Raw genomic sequence first — 18,236 nt, 5'->3', positions numbered from 1 at the left:
GGCTATGGGGCAGATAGTGATGAAAACAGAGTGCTTCATTTCCTGCTCATGAACCTGGCTCATTCACAGCTGTTTCTCAGAGTAGATGTGCAATGATCACCAAGGCATGATCCCAGGTACCAAAGAGACATCAAAGGTTCCACGATACGAATAGGAGCCAATGTAGACAAACCCAATGCTTTAAAAACTGAGACAGAACCAGCCACTGTCAAATCCAGAAATCTGAAGCGCACCTGCTAGGATAGCAGGGAACTGTGTGGATGGTGAAAAAGAAGATGTACACCCATTCCTCCAGCATTTCCTCCCTGACTCATACACAGCTCAAGCCAAGAGAACAGAACAAGAACGCTTAACAAACACTAATTATACTATGGAAAGAAGTTTTGAAACCAGTTTAATTTTTTATTTTTTTGCTTTCTTCATGAGTCTATTTAAATTCATTAGCTTTTGCCCACACTAATAAAAACAAAATTAATGCATATATGCAACAATCTGGAAAATTACAATAAAGTATAAAAAGGAAAATCCAAACCACCTACCACATGAAGATCACCCCTGCTAATTATTTCAAAAAATAAATTTAATTTACATATTAAAAAGAAAAAGAAGTTGAGATCAAACTGAAGGAATGCCCAGACATCCTATTTCTTTAACAAATTTACAATCCCAAAACATTCCTAAAAGGTACCATTAAAAAAAAAAAAAAGTCGTAAACATGTAGAGGATAAAGTCGGCAATGTAGCTGTTTCGTTTTCCACTACAGTTCTGTAAAGACAGGTGGTCTACATATACAATGGAATACTACTCAGCCATCAAAAAGAATTAAATCTCGCCATATGCAACAATGTGGATGGTACTAGAGGATATTATGCTAAGCAAAATAAGTCAGAGAAGGACAAATACCACAGGATTTCACTCATGTGGAATTTAAGAAACAAAACAGATGAACATAAGGGAAGGGATGGAAAAATAAAATAAGATGAAAACAGAGGGAGGCAAACCATCATAGACGCTTAACTATAGGAAACAAACTGAGGGTTGGTGGAGGGGAAAATGGTGGGGGATGGGATAACTGGGTGATGGGCATTAAGGAGGGCATGTGATGTGACGAGCACTGGGTGTTGTATGCAACTGATGAATCACTAAATTCTACCCCTGAAACTAATAATATGCTATATGTTAATTAAATTGAATTTAAATTAAAAATTAAAAAAAATAAACAACACATTCATGTGTCCATGTAGCAAAACTTAGACCAGCTATTTAAGAAGAATCAGAAGAAACAAATAAAAACAATCTTTTTCATGTGTCTGTTAGCCATCTGTATATTTTCTTTGAAAAAAGTCTATTCATGTCCTCTGCCCATTTTTTTTAATTTTTAATTTTTTATTTTTTTGATGTAAAGTTCGATGATTCATTAGTTGCATATAACACCCAGTGCACCATGCAATACGTGCCCTCCTTATTACCCATTTTTGAATTGGATTTTTCACTTTCTGAGTGTTGAGTTTGATAAGTTCTTTATAGATCATGGATACTAACCCTTCATCGGATATGTCATTTGCAAATATCTTCTCCCATTCTGTAGGTTGTCTTTTAGTTTTGCCGACTGTTTCCTTTGCTGTGCAGAAGCTTTTTATCTTGAGGTGGTCCCAATAGTTTATTTTTGCTTTTGTTTCCTTTGCCTCAGGAGACTTATTTAGAAAGAAGTTGCTATGGCTTATGTCAAAGAGGTTACTGTCTGTGTTCTTTTCTAGGATTTTTATGGTTTCAGGTCTCACAGGGGAGGTGAGTAGGGGGAGGCGGGAAATAGGTGACGGGGGTTAAGAGTGCACTTGTCATGACAGGCACTGGGTGATGTATGGAAGTGCTGAATCACTATATCGTACACCTGAAACCAGTAATACACTGGAGGTTAACGGGAGTTTAGATAAAAACTCATTAAAAAAATCCTTGACAATTACACAGCTTAACAAGCCCTGTATAAAATATTTTGAAAAGGAGCAAATTTTGAAATCTAAGCTTGTTTCTACCATGATACTCAAAGAAACCAGAAGGGAAAAGATGGACATTTATCCAGCAAAATATCCCATTCATGAGACAAATAACTTGTTAGGGAAAAATAAACTAAGTGTCATTGAAAATTGATTGTATTGTGAACTATAAATAAATCCTAAGAAATTACACACAAATTAAAACTGCGGCCCTTATGTTCCACCCACATTTACTGCTTTTGCTTTTTTATACTTAAAATCATCCCAGGTTTGTTTTATATTTGGAGCACCATTTGCTTATACACTTACGATTTACCTTGGTTTCCCCATAGAATTTCTAATTGCATTTCTACTTTTCCTTTTGATAAAAATAATCTTCATACAATTAACCACTTTTCAGTTGTTAACCTTGTGATCTGAATTAAAACTATCTACTTTCTTCTTAAAGGCATTTTTATTAAACCCTCTAATTTCATTTTGCATAATTCTGATGAGTTGTATATGTGAGACCTCATACTTTATTTCTGTGAATTCTTTCTTGATCTTTGTTGTTTTCTCTCCCATGGCAGCCATCTCATGCCTTACAAATAGAATATCATGTTGATATTACTTTTTAACCAAAGTTAAACATGCACTTAATTTATAAAGAAATCTACAGGAGCTAAAATAAAAGACACGAGTAAGCCCTCTATGTTGGGTCTCACACATTGCTCAAAGTAAGAACTTTCAACACTTTTATGGTCTATTTTGACATTTATCTCCACATTGCTAATAAATATATTATAATGTATTTATTTATATATAATATAAATATTATTCATATATTATATGTTATATATATTATATATATTTAATTTAATTTTATATTATGTATATATTTATATACATATATATATATTTAATATAATTTTACTGTGATTTCTTAGTATTTTTTTTCAGCTGAAAATATCACTAACTGGCTCCTTTTTCACCCTATCCTATCAATACCCCCATCAATACATATACCTCTTCCTGTTCCTATTTTCTCAGTGTTGTTTTATTGTAATTCTGCTGGGATTATCAGCATTTACATATTTATGACTTGTCAATACTATTCACAGATGTGCCATAAAGTGAGAAATGTTTCCCAAAACAGTTTTGTTTTTCTGGGAGTTAATAATGGTCTTGTCTTAGTTTGTTCAGGCTGCTGTAACAAAATACCGTAAACTGGCTAGTTTATAGAACACAGAAACTTATTTCTCACTGTTCTGGAGGCTGGAAAGTCCAAGATCAAGGTGCTGGCAGATTCAGTGTCTGCTGGGGGTCTCCTTCCTGGCTCACAGAGAGTGCTTTTCTCTGTAACCTCACAAGGTGGAAGAGAGGTCCCTGGGGTCTCTTTTATAAGAGTACTAATCTCATTCATGAGGGCTCTCACCTCATGATCTACTCACCTCCCAAGGACCTCATGTTCAAACCCCATCCCATTGGGGTTTAAGTTCTAATATATGAATTTGGAAGGTGGGGGGGGGGGACACAAACATTCAGTCTATAGCAGAGGTCTGGTTTCTTCTTCTATGTACTTATTACTGGTTTGTCTCCCAATGCCCAACTATAAGTTTGTGTTTTCTCCAAATACATTCCTTTTTTTTTTTTTAAGTAGGCTCCATGCCCAACGCGGATCTTGAACTCACAACCCTAAGATCAAGACCTGAGATAAAAAGCTGGACGTTCTACCAACTGAGCCACACAGCACCCCTTCTCCAAGCACATTCTAACACCTCAGGGATTCCATTAGGAATCCTTCTGACACTATTCTACCTACTCCAACCTGTTCCTGCTGCCCGCAGCACAACCGCCCATAACTACCTCCCTTTGCCTTCACCGGATTTGTCTCCCTCTCTCCTGTGGAAGCCTCTACTGCGGGCCTGGTGTACTCATCATGCACTGGTCACATATATTCCATCACGTTCCATCTCTCAGTCTCTATCCAACTTTCTGGGAGACTGCATCAAATTTATTTTCTAATTGAACACTGACATCATTTTATCAATCATTTTAAACACAATCTGTGAAGGACTTTTTTTAATAGACTACACATTTTATTCTCCTTGTTTCATGGATGCAGTATCTTCTCCAATTTCAGAAAACATTAATGGTAACTTCTTGTCTCTATTTCCTCCAAGTTTCCCATTCAGTTGGTTTTACCACCTATTTTTCATAATGGGAACTGTAAAAAAAAAAAAAAAAAAAAAAAAAAGAGCTGGGTACATGAATTGCTTTGTAGACCAGAAGTTACCAGTGCCCATTACATTGGATGTGAACTTCTTGGGTTGGAATGACTACTGATGTCAATATCCTTAGGGTACAACTTGTAGCCTATTAAATACTGACAAATGTGTATTCAAACATCCATGTAAAGTATATGACACTACAACAAAACCTAATGAAGTACTGTACGATGACTAACATAATAATAAAAAAAGTATATGTCAGCATGAACACCACATACGGGGGAGAGGAGCTGGGATCGCACAGACTTACACTTAATTTCCATTTTTTAAATGAGAGATCTAGGCTATTTCTGGGTACCCTAGTACAATGTACCTCCAGGTTTGTCATGTTCTAAAGCCAAGCCTCCATCTTCTTTCAGGGCAACACAGGAGCTCTTGTGCTGCTGTATAAAGGGAGGGAAGGTCTGGACATCCTACTGCTCCCTCCATTGTCTTTTGCTTTCTTTGGTTTCCACTGAAAAGTCAGCTGTCAATCTTATTTCTACTCCACTGAGGGTTGTGTGTCTTTTTCTCCCCACTCTGGTTCATTTTGAAGGTATTTCTCTTTGCCATTGCTTTTCAGCAGTTTGATCATAATGTGTCTAGATGTGGTCTTACATTATTATCATTCTTAGTCCTTGCTGAACCTCTAAACCTGGTGAATGATGTCTTTAATCATTTGTGAAAAGTCTTAGCAATAACTGCTAAGAATATAGCTACTGATTTCTTTCCTCTCTTCTCCTTTTGAGGCTCAAATTATATGTGAGATAGAATTTTGAATGTTGCATATGTGCCTCTTACCTTTAACATTTCTCTCCTAATTCCTCTCTGTACCTCAGGTCCTCATTCCTCTTTGTACCTCAGGCTAGATATTTTCCAACAACTTATCTCCCAGTTTAATGTGCTAACTGGATCATCTGTGGGTTTAATTCTGTTGCCTGTTTTTACCTAATTCTTCTGTCACAAAGTCTTGCCTTTTCACACATCTAGAATATTTTACTGCAAGGCAACTTCAGAGACTCCAAATTATGCTATTGCCACCAAAGAATCTTCCTTCAGAGAGAGTTGCTTTGTTTTTCTGTTAAGCAGATGGGGGGAAGGGGAGGTGCAGGCAGGGACTGAGCTGAGTCAGGGCTGAGGTGCGGTTGGGGAAGATTCAATGAACTTCTGATTCATCTTTGTTACTAGAGTATGGTCTTCCAGAGTTTTCCATCAGGAACCTGCTGGGTATTTAGCTCCTTGGTCCTTTAACATGGTGGGAAATTAATTCTACTCTGTTTTAGCTTAGATCTTTAGCCATAGGACTATCACATTTTGACAACTGCCTTCATGGGGTAGGATGGCCATGTGTTTGAGGCCCACTGAGTCTTTAATTTGTGGCTAGACTTCTGTGTGAGACCAAATGTCTGCTCGTTTCTCTCATTCTGAGCAGCAATCTACTGGAGGCTTAACCTTTGGCTGAACCCAAAACCAAGTGATCTTCTTTCCCATATTACTTGTTCTTGTGAACTTGTAACATTTAAATATTGTCTCTGTCCTCAAAATGACATTGTCAGGAAAGAGCTGAGGTAATCATGAGTATTGAATTTTCCATATTTACTGAATAACTGTAATATTTTCTTGAATCTCACTATATAATACTTGGAATTTATTAATGTCCTATTGTGTTCCTTGAACAATTACTATTTCATCTGAAGTAACTAGTTGTCATTGTCATCTGGCTTTTACTACCATGTTCTGGATTGTGGTATTCTCTGTTCTTGGATATTTCCAAATTCCCAAATAAAGGGTGCCTTCAAAAAACATCTTCAAGTTGTTTGGGATACATATAAGATCCCATTCCTAGTGTTCATGGAGTTTTTCCTTTTACTTCTGTCTATTGTCATTTAAATGCTATGTTACTATGGGTGGAGGAGCAGTATGTGGGCTGTCTCTTACCTTCCTGAACCAGAAACGGATGTCTATACTTTGAAGACTACTTTTGATTTCAATGCTCCGCTACCCAAATGATGATTTAAAATGTTCAGAAAAGAATTTTACGAGGTCTTTGGACTTCAATTCATACATACCCATACCTATTTTGTTATTAAGTAGGCTCCGTCTAATACTGAATATCTGAGTGGGCACTTTGCCACTGGGCCCTCCAGAAAACACGAAAACAATAATAGAGTATCCCCAAAATTGAACACAGGGTTGAACTTCAAGAATTAAACTGTACAATCAACCCATATAAAGTCACAGCAGAGATCGTATCCTACCATTTGAAAGAGGCCAGCCCCTAGGCCCATAAGAACCAATGCCCAGATTAAACATTGTGACCTAATGAAAAAGTAACATATCAATTCTAGAAGGTTAGCTATTAGAGAACAGCAAAAGGAGAGTCTGATACACACATATTAAACAAAGGCCATGCCCATCACAGCTCTACCCACACTTATTCTATCCAGCTCCATCACAGTCACTGAATAAATTCAGGATGACAACCAGCCCCATGCTAAAAAATCACCAATCAGGAGATTCAGTCCAGTCACTGTTGAGAATGGTAGGCCCATGTGACTCACTTGTTTTTCATTTCTATTTCTCCCTTGCTATTCATTTTCACTTGGCCCCTAGGTCACTGAATAGCTAATTTCTTACTCAAACAAGAAATCCTTTACTTATCTCAGAAACAAAGGGTGCTTCTGGTATGTTGGCTTATCTATTTGTGTCAGCATTTGGGGAGAGGCACACAAGTAAGGAAACCGAAAGCAGGGCAGAGAATCTACGCAGGTCCATCATTCAGCAGTCCTGTCAGGGGCCGGGGCCACTTCTGCAATAGCAGTAGAAATGCATTTTAGATAAATGAAACGGACCCCTCGTTTATCTACCGGCCTGCAATTGTCATACAGTATATGCTACTGGCTCACAGAAACTTCCTGACTTTATTTCAGGAAACTAAAGGAGACATACAACTAAGCAAAATATTCATGCGTCTTCTATTTAGTTTCTGGGGCATAAATTCCGAAATGGATAGGGAAAATCATTAAAGATGAAAGTGTGCACAACACAACAGAATGCGTTCAGTAATCAAGTTTGTATTACCTTCTTGTTTCAAAGACATACACTTTGGTGGCAGGGGCTGATGCCTACGCAGGCAAGGTATAGAATATCAGGACAAGCCTAAGTAAAATATGCAAACCTACTGAGTAGTACAAACCATAGTGGGTTTTCTTGGTGCCTTACCTGGCTCTCCTTACAGAACAGTGGCTGCTGGGAGCGGTTGGCCCATACCGGCTCACACCTGCCCCCTTCTCTGAAAATTGCTCTTGGTTGAGGAGAGCCACTTCGCTAGGAGGCTATGTCACCACACCTCCCCCAAACGTGAAAATCAGTAGCTAATGATGTAAAGACAAGTAGGAGTTGAGTATAAATCATCATCCCCCTGGCCTCAAAGGGGACCAACTGAGATACTATCCAGGCTCCAAAATCCCCTTGGGATGAAGTTGACACTAGACTCCAGCTGAGAGCAAATCCTTGCCTACTTCCATTCTCTGCTGTATTCCTCACTCCCCACCTGCTAAGAACATGCCCTCAATAAAGCACAAGCACATGGAATCCCAAGGATTCTCTGACTTCCAGGAAACCCAACTTAAAATCCAGATTTAACTCATCATTATAAATTAACTACTACATTCACTGAAGGCCAGCTGTCAACCACAGACAGTATGGCAGTCAGTACCAATGAGTAAGATAATGTAGTATATTGGTTAGTGATGAAGAGACTGTCCTCTGGAGCCCAACAGACCCAGATCCAAATCTTAGCTCAGCCACATCTCAGCTGGGTGGTGTTGGTTAAATCACATAAACTCTCCAAACTTCAACTCCTCCACTATAAAATATTAAAAATAATGTAACTTCAACCTTAGTGATGCTGAGAGGGTGAAAGTCGAGACAGACGATGCATGTAAAGAGCTGAGTACGGAGTAAGGGAACAGTGAGTGTCACCTGCTACGGCTACTGTTGTTGTCATCATGACTGTATGGCAATTGGATCATTGCAGTTGCCTCAAATAAGCATAATGCCATGTTTCTGAATCTGGGAAAAGTTGTCATTAAAGAAGAGGAATCCAGGAGTCATTTGAGCAATGACAGAAGAAAGAGAAAGTAGAAGGATGTGGACACTGAGATTTTAATGCCGAAAGGGACGGCAGGGATACTCCGTCTTTCTTCTTGGCTCTTCTCTCCAAAATGCACCATGAAGAAAACTGAGGTACAAAGAGGCTAAGTGGTTTATTCAAAGTATCTCCACTTTGTTGTTCACAGAAATGTTGGAAGCATGAATAAGTCTGTGTGTAGTAGAAAATTAGAAGGGCGGTGGGGGAGACGGGAGAACAGGGAGCAGTAAGGGCAACCCTAGGGGCTAGTCTTGTTTTTCCTAGCACTGTCTGGGAAAAAATGCTAATGCCTGCCCCTATCCTAATGTCCCAGCTTTTTGCTTCTTCCTGGTTTTGCAAACTATACTTCCCATCCCTCCTTGCAGTTGATGAAGGCTGTGTGACTAAGGGATGGCCACTGGAATTTGGGCACAAGGGAGGGGTGCCACTTCCTGGCATGGTCCATATGCTCTCCTTTGTGTGGTTTACCATTCTTCCTTCCATGCTGCCCCTGCAGATGTGGGTTGAAGATGGGGGCACAGAATGCAGAACATCCTGGACTCTTGGATGGCAGCATAGAACGGGGCCCCCACAGCCTCTGTGCTGGATGTCATACAAGTGAGTAATAGGTTGTGTGTGTGTGTGTGTGTGTGTGTGTGTGTGTGTGTGTGTGTGTTCAGTCACTGAGAGTACAAGACTGTCTGTTAACAGCAGTTAGTTCAACTTCACCAAGACTCTGAACTAATAAAATCCTAGTCATCATTAGAAAATACACATAAACAACCATAAATCCCCCAGGAGGTTATGAGAAAAGGAAAGTAAAGATGTTTGAATTCATGGGTAGATAAACAGCACTTGACAGGGAACGTTCACCAAGAGTCCAGAATGCAGGGATGAAGGGCACCTGGGACCACGAAGGCATTGTGCATTGACTCAAAATAAACACAGCAACCAAATACTGTCTGAAAAGCCAAAAACAAAACAAAACACATTACACTACCTCATATTGTATTCACTCATCCAATCAGGAAACACTGAGAACTTGCTATGTACCAGATACCATAACAAACCTTTTCTTAAAGGGTCACTTAATAAATAGTTTAGGCTTTGTAGGCAGGGCAGTCTCTGTGACAACTGGTCAACCCTGCTCTACCACAGCAGTAGACAATATATGAGACACATGGGCGTGTGTGCGCTCCAAGAAACATCAGGAACTATAATCCCAGGTGGGCAATATCCAAATGAATGGGAGTGGCGCAGTGTTCCACGGAAACTTTAACTATGAGCCACAAGCCCTGGTTTGCAGACCCCCGAAAGGTTTTAATAACAATGATCTCAATGATTCCTTCCACTTCTACAATACCGTGATTTTAGGAACATGTTTAATAAAGGCAAAAATAAAGTTTAGAATTATGATTTCTGAGGACTACAGTAGAGACTGGTCTCTCTTTATTCAATAGAAATATAAAACTTGATTTAAACAATTAGTCCATATGAATATCTCATTTGAATAATTATTCTAAATTATTGAGTAGTATACATCATTCCTTAAATTACACAAAAGAACTCCAACAGAGGGTAGTTACACCATATTGTTATGACCCATCAGAGACATACTGGCATTATAAATTGACTGAATTTATTTTTAAATTTAATCGCATATTGACGAAGGGAAGCCGTCTAAACTCAAGAATCCCAGCAGCTTCTTTAGAAATGGCCACTAAGGATTCACACATGTGTTTGGTTAAATATATGAAGAAGTAAAAAGAGAAAAGTTCCTTAAACACATCAAAGATCTCACAGATTCAATCAAGTAATCTTAACATCACAGACTAGAAAAGCGACTTCTTCAAAGCATGTGGGAGTGAGGCAGCAATGATCTAACATGGGGTTTCAACCTTGGCACTACTACCACCCTGAGCCAGAACAGTCTTTGCGGAACGGGGAGAGGCTGCCCTGCGCATTGTAAGATATGGCACAGCATCCCTGGTTTCCACCCACCAGATGCCAGTAGCGGCCCCCACCAGTGGTGAAAGCCAGAGATCCCAGCAGGTAAAGCAGCCCCCAGTTGAGAAACACTGGTTTAGAAACTGTCTCAAGTTGAAACTCAATTCCCCAAACCTACAGCTTCAGGAAACAAACTCAACACCTACCCTAACTTCCAAGAGACATCTCTACCAATATTGACCAGGTTGTCAGAGACTTAACAGTTTTTAACTCACAAATCGCAGAGAGGCAGGTGGCAAATTGGAACACAGATTTCTATTTTTCTGCTTATTCCAGCAGTCATAAGTGAGAAATAGGCTGTGAATTCCTTTCCCTCAGTAACAAAACAATATAAAAATGGATTTTGAGCAAGTTCCGAAAAGAATATTAGCAAGCTAGGGAACCTAAATGAGCTGCAGCCCCTTTGTGTTCTCAGGACGCCGTTCAAGGAATGTCTACCTTGGGCCATCCGAGGCACGATCCCAGATGGGCTCATGTTGTCAATTAGTCCTGAGGCCAGCTGCATTTTTATATTTTTCAAAACCGTCTTTGTTCTTGAAAAATAACTGCCCTGATCAAGGCAGGAAGAAAAGTGATGTTGAAGAGTTGAATCTGTTATCATGACAAGAAGTAGGAGAGACACGTCATGGCGAACGCCACGTCTTCTATCACTAGGCCTGATTGGTTTTCAAGATGCCACGGCTCAATTTCAGCACTCGCGGGCCACAGGGGAACTTACCACAGCCTGTCAGTAGAAAGATGCCTTAGAAAGGATATCACATTGATAATCTGATTCTCCAGGCACTGATGAAAAACAGGTTTTATTTCCTTAAATTAAAGCAACTCTGATCTCTCGCTTTAATACAAAAGGTATGCCTGACTGAAAATCGTAACAAATATGCTGTGTACAGGCATTTTACCTCATGGTATATTTATAGGTGCATATTTTCGTAGTGATGCCAAGAGATTTTCCTCAAACAGATCATGTTCACTCAGGGTAACAGAGGAATTCTGCCCCAACCCAATCCCGGCTCGAATCTTTACTGCTTTTGAAACCCCGCCAGTGATGTCTCACCCTTGTTAGAGAGGCAAAGGGAAAAAGAACTCTGATTTGGGGTTCTGTGGACTCCGGTTCCAGAATGCTTCCAGCTTCGGGCTTGTCAGGCAGAGTTTTCCCTTTCTGAGGCCACTGCACCAAAGTCCATTTTTCTCACCAGTGGATTTCGGCACAAGCTGAGCCCCAAGGCATGAGCGTGTTGGGATGGGTAATGTGCTCTGACTCCCATGTGTAATGCCGACACCTTGTGGCCCATCCTTCTTTCATGGCTCCTGGAGGACTAACACCTGGCCCCTTCCCTTCTCCTCTCACCAAACAACATACACTGGGATCACCAGCGTGGGGACCTGAGGAAGGGCAGAGGGAGAGGATCCACTGAGAGGCATTCATTGTGCTCCTGCTCCAGACAAGAGCTGTGCTGGTTACTCTATGTAAAGCAGCACGTTGAATTGGGTGGACACTGGGGAAAGCCTCTAGAACTCAGGAGGAGGAGAAGAAGGAACATTGTATAGGACACAGTGTAACAACTCAGGAGGAGGAGAAGAAGGAACATTAACCAGCATCCTCCTTCTTCTAACCGATCCTAAAACACTGTTGAGGCAGGAGACAAATTCAGGGCGGAGGAAGAGTTAGAACGGGACTGAGCAGACAGGAGACTGGCCAGTCAGAAAGGAACAAATCATCAGAGGCGATGGGGAGAGACGCAAGCAACGCCCAAGGCCACCTGGAACTGGACCCAGCTGTCATGGGGGGGGGGGGGGGGGGACAGCAAGATCAAATGAAGCCTTGTCCGGTGGGAAACCAGGGCTGTTGCAGATTCTCAACTCTGATTCTCTCCACCTCACTGCAAGTTGTTTTTCCCTCATCTCAGCATCCTTACTTTCTCATGTTTAAACAATCATTTTTTATCTTTAGTGAGAGGAAGAGGAAGGCAATTATTAGCCTGAGATAGTCAAGTTAATCCAGCTGATCCTCATAGAAACTAACATTTCTATGACATAACCGAATGTGTTCAAGTCATAAAGGCTTCTGCACGCATTCTCTAGAACGGCACAGTCCACTACGGAGCACTTGCCATGCTGAGCTCCTGAATGGGGGCTAGTCTGAATCCCCATGTGCTCTATGTGTAAAATCCACACTGAGATTTTATAGATTTAATCCAAAAAAATAAATAAAAAGAAGAAGAAATGTAACGTCTCATTAATTTCTTATAATGAGTTCTTATTGAAATGACATTTTTGATAGAATGAGTTAAGACCAATATATTATTAAAAACAATTCCCATTTCTCTGTACTTATTTCAATGGGACCACCAGTTTCAATCAACTAGGCATGAGCCATGTTTCTATTGCACAGTGCCATTTATGACACCAGCACAACCCCCTCCTTATCAGTACGCCTCTCTTTTGGGCCACCCTTGGAAATCATCATTTAAATTAAATAAATTAAAATAAATTATTCATAGAAATCAATAAGACAGTTTTACTGAAGACACATAAGAAAGACCAGTCTGTCGGGAAGAACAGCCAGCTTTCTCTCTCTCCACACTGAGTAAACAGTAGGCTCCCAAGCGGCACACACAACCACAAAATGTGCAAGAGGAGAATTATACTGTTTTGCACCAAAGGCACAGCAACGTCTAACAGCTATCACCAGGGCTGTGTCGTCAAAGCCACCGTTCTGAAAGTCACGGTCTTCTTGCTGGGTCCTTTGTCAGTAGACTGTGCTCTCTCTCTTACCAGGTGGTGATGCTGATGGGTTTTCCAGAGTTCAGCTCCATCAATGACCTGACCTTAATTTCCACCAAAACGCAATCACAACAAAGGGAAGCAATGATGGGAAGAGCAACTTGGTTTCTCTGCCCCCACAGAAACAGCATACAAGGTCGGCGGCAAACGCATGGCCCGATTCTTTGCATTTCTTTATTTTGCAATAACTTAAAGAAAAGTTGCAAGAAAAACACAATGGACTCCCACAAGCCCTTCACCTAAATTCTTAGATTTCCCCATTAATTATTTTATCATATTTGCTTTATCATTCTTCCTCTCTGGGTGCACGTATTATAATTTTTTAAATGATCTCAGAATATGCTGGAAAAACCATGCCCTTTACCCCTACTTATCTCAGTAGGTTTGCCCAAAGAACAAGATCACTTTCCTACCCAATCACATCACAGTTATCAAAATCAGAAAATAATACATTTCTACTATCTCATCTACAGACATTAAAAAAAAAATTTTTTTAAGATTTTATTTATTCATTTGCCAGAGAGAGAGAGAGAGCACGCACAAGCAGAGGGCATGGCAGGCAGAGGGAGAAGCAGGCTCCCCGCTGAGCAAGGAGCCCAATGCAGGACTCGATCCCAAGACCCTGGGATCATGACCTGAGCCAAAGGCAGATGCTCAACCGACTGAGCCACCCAGGTGTCCCCAGACATTAAAATTTTGCCAGCTTTCCCAGTAGTGTCCTTGATAGAGAAGAAAAAAAAAAGTTTTTCTTTCTGTTCCAAGATACGAGTTGGACCAAGTGTCTCATTTGCCTACCAAGGCATTTTGTCTCCTTGATGAGGGACTAGCCCTTCTTTCTTTTCACGCCTTTCATGGTCTGGTGATTTTTGAAGAGTAGAGGCCAATTTTTTATAGAATGCCCCTCAGTTTTGGTCTGTGTGATGGTTCCTCCTGATGAAACTGGTTATAATCTGTAGTTTGAATATCGAGGAAATCCTGCTGTGTCCTTCTCTGTCCACTGAATCAGGACACATTTGCTGGCTCTTTGTCCCATTAAAGGTAAAGGGACCTTTGATTACTAGGTTACGGTGAGACTGGCTGGGTTTCTTCACCATCAAGAAACAGTTTTCCTCTTATCATGAATAAATATGTTATAGGTAAATACTTTGAGGCTACATAAATATGTTGGTCCTCATCAAAGTCTCACCCATACATTTTCACAGCCATTGATCACTTGTGCCTGAATCAATTTTTAGTATCATGGTAGCCAAATAATAATTTTGTAACTAGATCATTCTTTCAATATTTGGCAGCTGGCATTTGACAGAAGGAAGAATGGCCCTTCTGCCTCCTCTGTGTACTTATTCAGTTATTTTGATGTTAGTATATCCTCATTCATTCTTAGGTTATTCAACATGTTAGAATCGGAGACCATCATTATTTTTTTAACAATCAAATTGTCCCAGATTTCTTCAGTAAGCCCGCTTCCAGCTGGCTCCCAGGTCTTCTGACTTGCCCTCATCATGCTTTGAATATCTCTTTCATTCCGGAAACAACAAGATATCCCAGCTTCTCTGGAACTTTTGCTGCCCAGGCCCTGGAACCAGCTACTTCTCCAAGAAACTTTGGTTCCTTTTAGTGGAGAATTAAATTTAGAAACCAAGAACTGTAGGGGCGCCTGGGTCTCTCAGTCAGTTAAGCATCTACCTTCAGCTTGGGTCATGATCCCAGGGTCCTGGGATCAAGCCCCAGTGGGGCTCCCTGCTCAGTGGGGAGTCTGCTTCTCCCTCTCCCGCTGCCCCTCCCCCACGTTTGTGCATTCTCTCTCTCTCAAATAAAATCTTAAAAAAAAAAAAAAGAAAGAAAAGAAACCAAGAACTGTATAGTAAATGTGCTTATTGCTACTAGGCTGCCAATGTTTCCAGACCCTCTCAGCCAAGACAACTAGGAGACAAGGAAATGAGTATGTGCATGTAAACAAATGTTTGTACACACGTCTACGCTCTCCACTTTTTCCCACACACACTGCGGCAGACAGTCTGATGTACCGTGAGAACCTCACGAGCGTAATAATATAGTTCTCATCTGGTGAAAAGGTCTATACCTTTCATAAAAGATTATTGAAAATCGGAGTTTTAAAACAGTATTTTGGTTAAACTGATGATCATTTTGATTTCTTAATACTTTCATTATTTTACCAATAAATCAACTCATTTAAAGACTTACATACTAAATTGCAGTGGCAAGACAACTAATTCACTGCCCGGTGTGATGAAATGATTATGATAAGTCATTATTTGTCATTATCACTTTTAAAAACAAAAGCAATTAACATTTGTTGAGAAATCACTATGCCTTCTCCCTTCTGCACACCTTCCTTCATCTAATTTTAGCAGTGACAGTGTGACGGTAATAGTGCCTTGTGGCCATTTCACAGATGAGGAAACACACAGTTGCTGGGACGCATGAAGCTATATCGCAAACTCGGGTCCATAGATCTTCAGAGCCCTTGCTTTTTACCAAAATTAGCTTTGGCTTATTTTGAGGCCCTTGTGAATAAAAGATAGGTCTAGTATTAAACCCTCACTCTAAACTTTCCTGAATGTTCACAAATACCAGCATTACATAGAGAAGAAACTAGTATCAACTTCTCTCCACTACCTCTTAGAGCTCTAGTACACGAGGGTGATACTCAAATTGGTTTAAGAACTTTTCCCAAGATGCATAGCGCCCAGGAGTTCTGGCACGTTCCATGGGGAGTTCCAGATGCTCGGCCAAGGAGATATTCATGTCCTAACTCTCCCCTTATGCAAGGAGACCCTGGTTACCAGACACTTCAGAAAGCCTGCAGGGCAAAAGTGGGTCCTTGTGATTCACAACTCCCATTAAAATAAATACTCTATTCAGGCAGAAGGATCTCAGGCTCCTTCTTCAAACGGTAAAACCGGAAATAAATTGCATTTTTATCTATCATCACTTATTCTTTGCTCTATGTGGTTTTTAACCCCTTTATTCATATTGATTTCATTAAAAGTGATAAAGAGGAAACAGAGGTGTTTTTCTAAGGAAATTGACTTTTACAAAAATCTGATGGCTAAAGGGAGCGAACTTATAATTAGCGACTCTTCTAACGGCGAGGGGGGGGCCCTCCAGATATTGAGAAGGCGTCTTTTGAGTTATCTACCATTTGGTGAAGAATAAATGGGGATGATGCCCATGGAAGGAAGGGAGGCTGCCCCGAAGGAGAAAAGGGCCAATGCGGAATGACAGCAGGTGATGAGTCATGACAAACAGGGCAGCCAGGAGTCCCGCAGCCTGGCCCGCTGGGGAAGTGCACCCCCGCTCTGTCCTGATTAGTACCTTTACAGACATCTGTCTTCGTTCCCTCTGACAGTAAGCTAACTGGGATGGAAAACGAAAGTTTGAGAAAGATAAATTGTACCTACCTGGATCAGAGACAAATCCTCAAGCTGTAACCTGAAGAGGTAGTTTCTACAAAACACAAAAAGAGAACAGTTTTATTTTTAATAGATGCAAAATATTACAAGTCATAAAAATTATGATAACGAGGGAAAACAAAGTAACGATTTTTGCTTCTCCTGCTAAGAATGTGTTTAGAAGTTTTCCTTGCAACTCAGAGTTCAGAGAGGCACTCAATATGACAACAGGTGCACATTTGGGATTGGCAAGAAAGTTAAGGAATAAGGTGTGTGTGTTTATGGGTCTGTGTGTGTGTGACTAAGGTAAATCTCAATTATTAATGGACTCTCTTGATCTATGTGGCATGGACCAAAGGACGTAGGCAATGGATTCTGAAACTGAGTTGAAGTTAAGTAAGACAATACAAAGCCATTCTTCACGAGTCTTCATTCTTAAAGATCACCGACACTCACCACGATTTACAATTACCACACCTCCAGCTTTTGAATTCAACCACAGTCATTGCATCACAGTGTTCTCCCTTGTTGGACCGATTCAGTGTGTGGACGTGTAGAAGCATAAACTTGTCGGTCTGCCAATCAAGGGTTTGAGAGGGTCCCCTCCGGCTGCCCAAGTGGGAAGCAAGAAAGCAGAGAAAAGGAAACTCTCGGGGCGCCTGGGTGGCACAGCGGTTAAAGCGTCTGCCTTCGGCTCAGGGTGTGATCCCGGCGTTCCGGGATCGAGCCCCACGTCAGGCTCCTCCTCTATGAGCCTGCTTCTTCCTCTCCCACTCCCCCTACTTGTGTTCCCTCTCTCGCAGGCTGTCTCTATCTCTGTCAAATAAATAAATAAAAATCTTTTAAAAAAAAAAAAAAAAAGGAAACTCTCTGTTTTCAACAGTGAAGGGGAAGAACAATGAAATATGCAGTTGACATCAGCATAGCAGGGGGGGAACACAGGTATCAGTCACCATTAGGCTCTGGACTTCATTGCCGTAGCTTTTGGAAAAAAATTGGCCTCCCTCGTGAGAGATGCTCTGGGCTCGGACTCAAATCACGACCGCCCCCTTGACCTCATGCCAAAGAGGAGCTGGTGCAGCCGGAGCCACACTCCGGGAACCCCGGAGGAGAAAGTTAGCCCAGGTGTAAGCAGGAAATGCAGGAGAACAGGCATATTATGGAAAGCAGGTGCTATGAGAGTGGGAAGGGTCTCCAAGACGCCGGGGTTTCACGTAAGGGGCTGCTCCAAGATGCTTTCCGCGGCACCAAGAGAGTAAGGAAAGTTTCCCGATGGCAGTCAGAAGTAGATTATTTTCATTATTTGGGGAGGAGGGTAGATGTCAGAAATGGTGTCCCGGTGGGAGTGACAAGTAACAGCCAAGTCAAGCCAAGGGCATGACCTTGAGGAGACCGAGAAACAGCCTTACTGAATGGGTAGGGATGGGAAGACAAAGCCGAGAGGGAAGCCAGCATCCAGCAGCATGTGTGTGCACACTGCTTGGAAGAAGAAAAGGGACAAGTTCACTTTCAGAGCGGTCTCATGTGTCCCAGGCGCTGCCCCCCCCCCCAGGCACTCTACTTTCTCCCAGGTCAGCCCCCACGGGGGCACTGTCATCCCACACTCAGTGCACACTGCCACCTCCAAAGCACTTCAGCGGCCTCCTCACCACAC

At 41.2% G+C, this 18,236-nt stretch overlaps 1 protein-coding gene across 1 annotated transcript in view; it reads right to left on the bottom strand.

Annotated features, from left to right (window-relative positions):
• The window catches only part of SEMA5A (semaphorin 5A), a 482,957-nt gene that overhangs the window by 241,333 nt on the left and 223,388 nt on the right, over positions 1–18,236 (bottom strand). Inside the window, exon 4 of the mRNA XM_040630558.1 lies at positions 16,592–16,637. Within this exon, the coding sequence (XP_040486492.1) occupies positions 16,592–16,637 (46 nt within the window). The remainder of the gene's footprint in view (positions 1–16,591; positions 16,638–18,236) is intronic.

Source organism: Ursus maritimus, unplaced genomic scaffold (genome assembly GCF_017311325.1).
Source record: "Ursus maritimus isolate PB19 unplaced genomic scaffold, ASM1731132v1 scaffold_15, whole genome shotgun sequence".
In the NCBI taxonomy this organism is placed as follows: Eukaryota; Metazoa; Chordata; class Mammalia; order Carnivora; family Ursidae; genus Ursus; species Ursus maritimus.
This window is presented reverse-complemented; position numbering and strand designations above follow the sequence as displayed.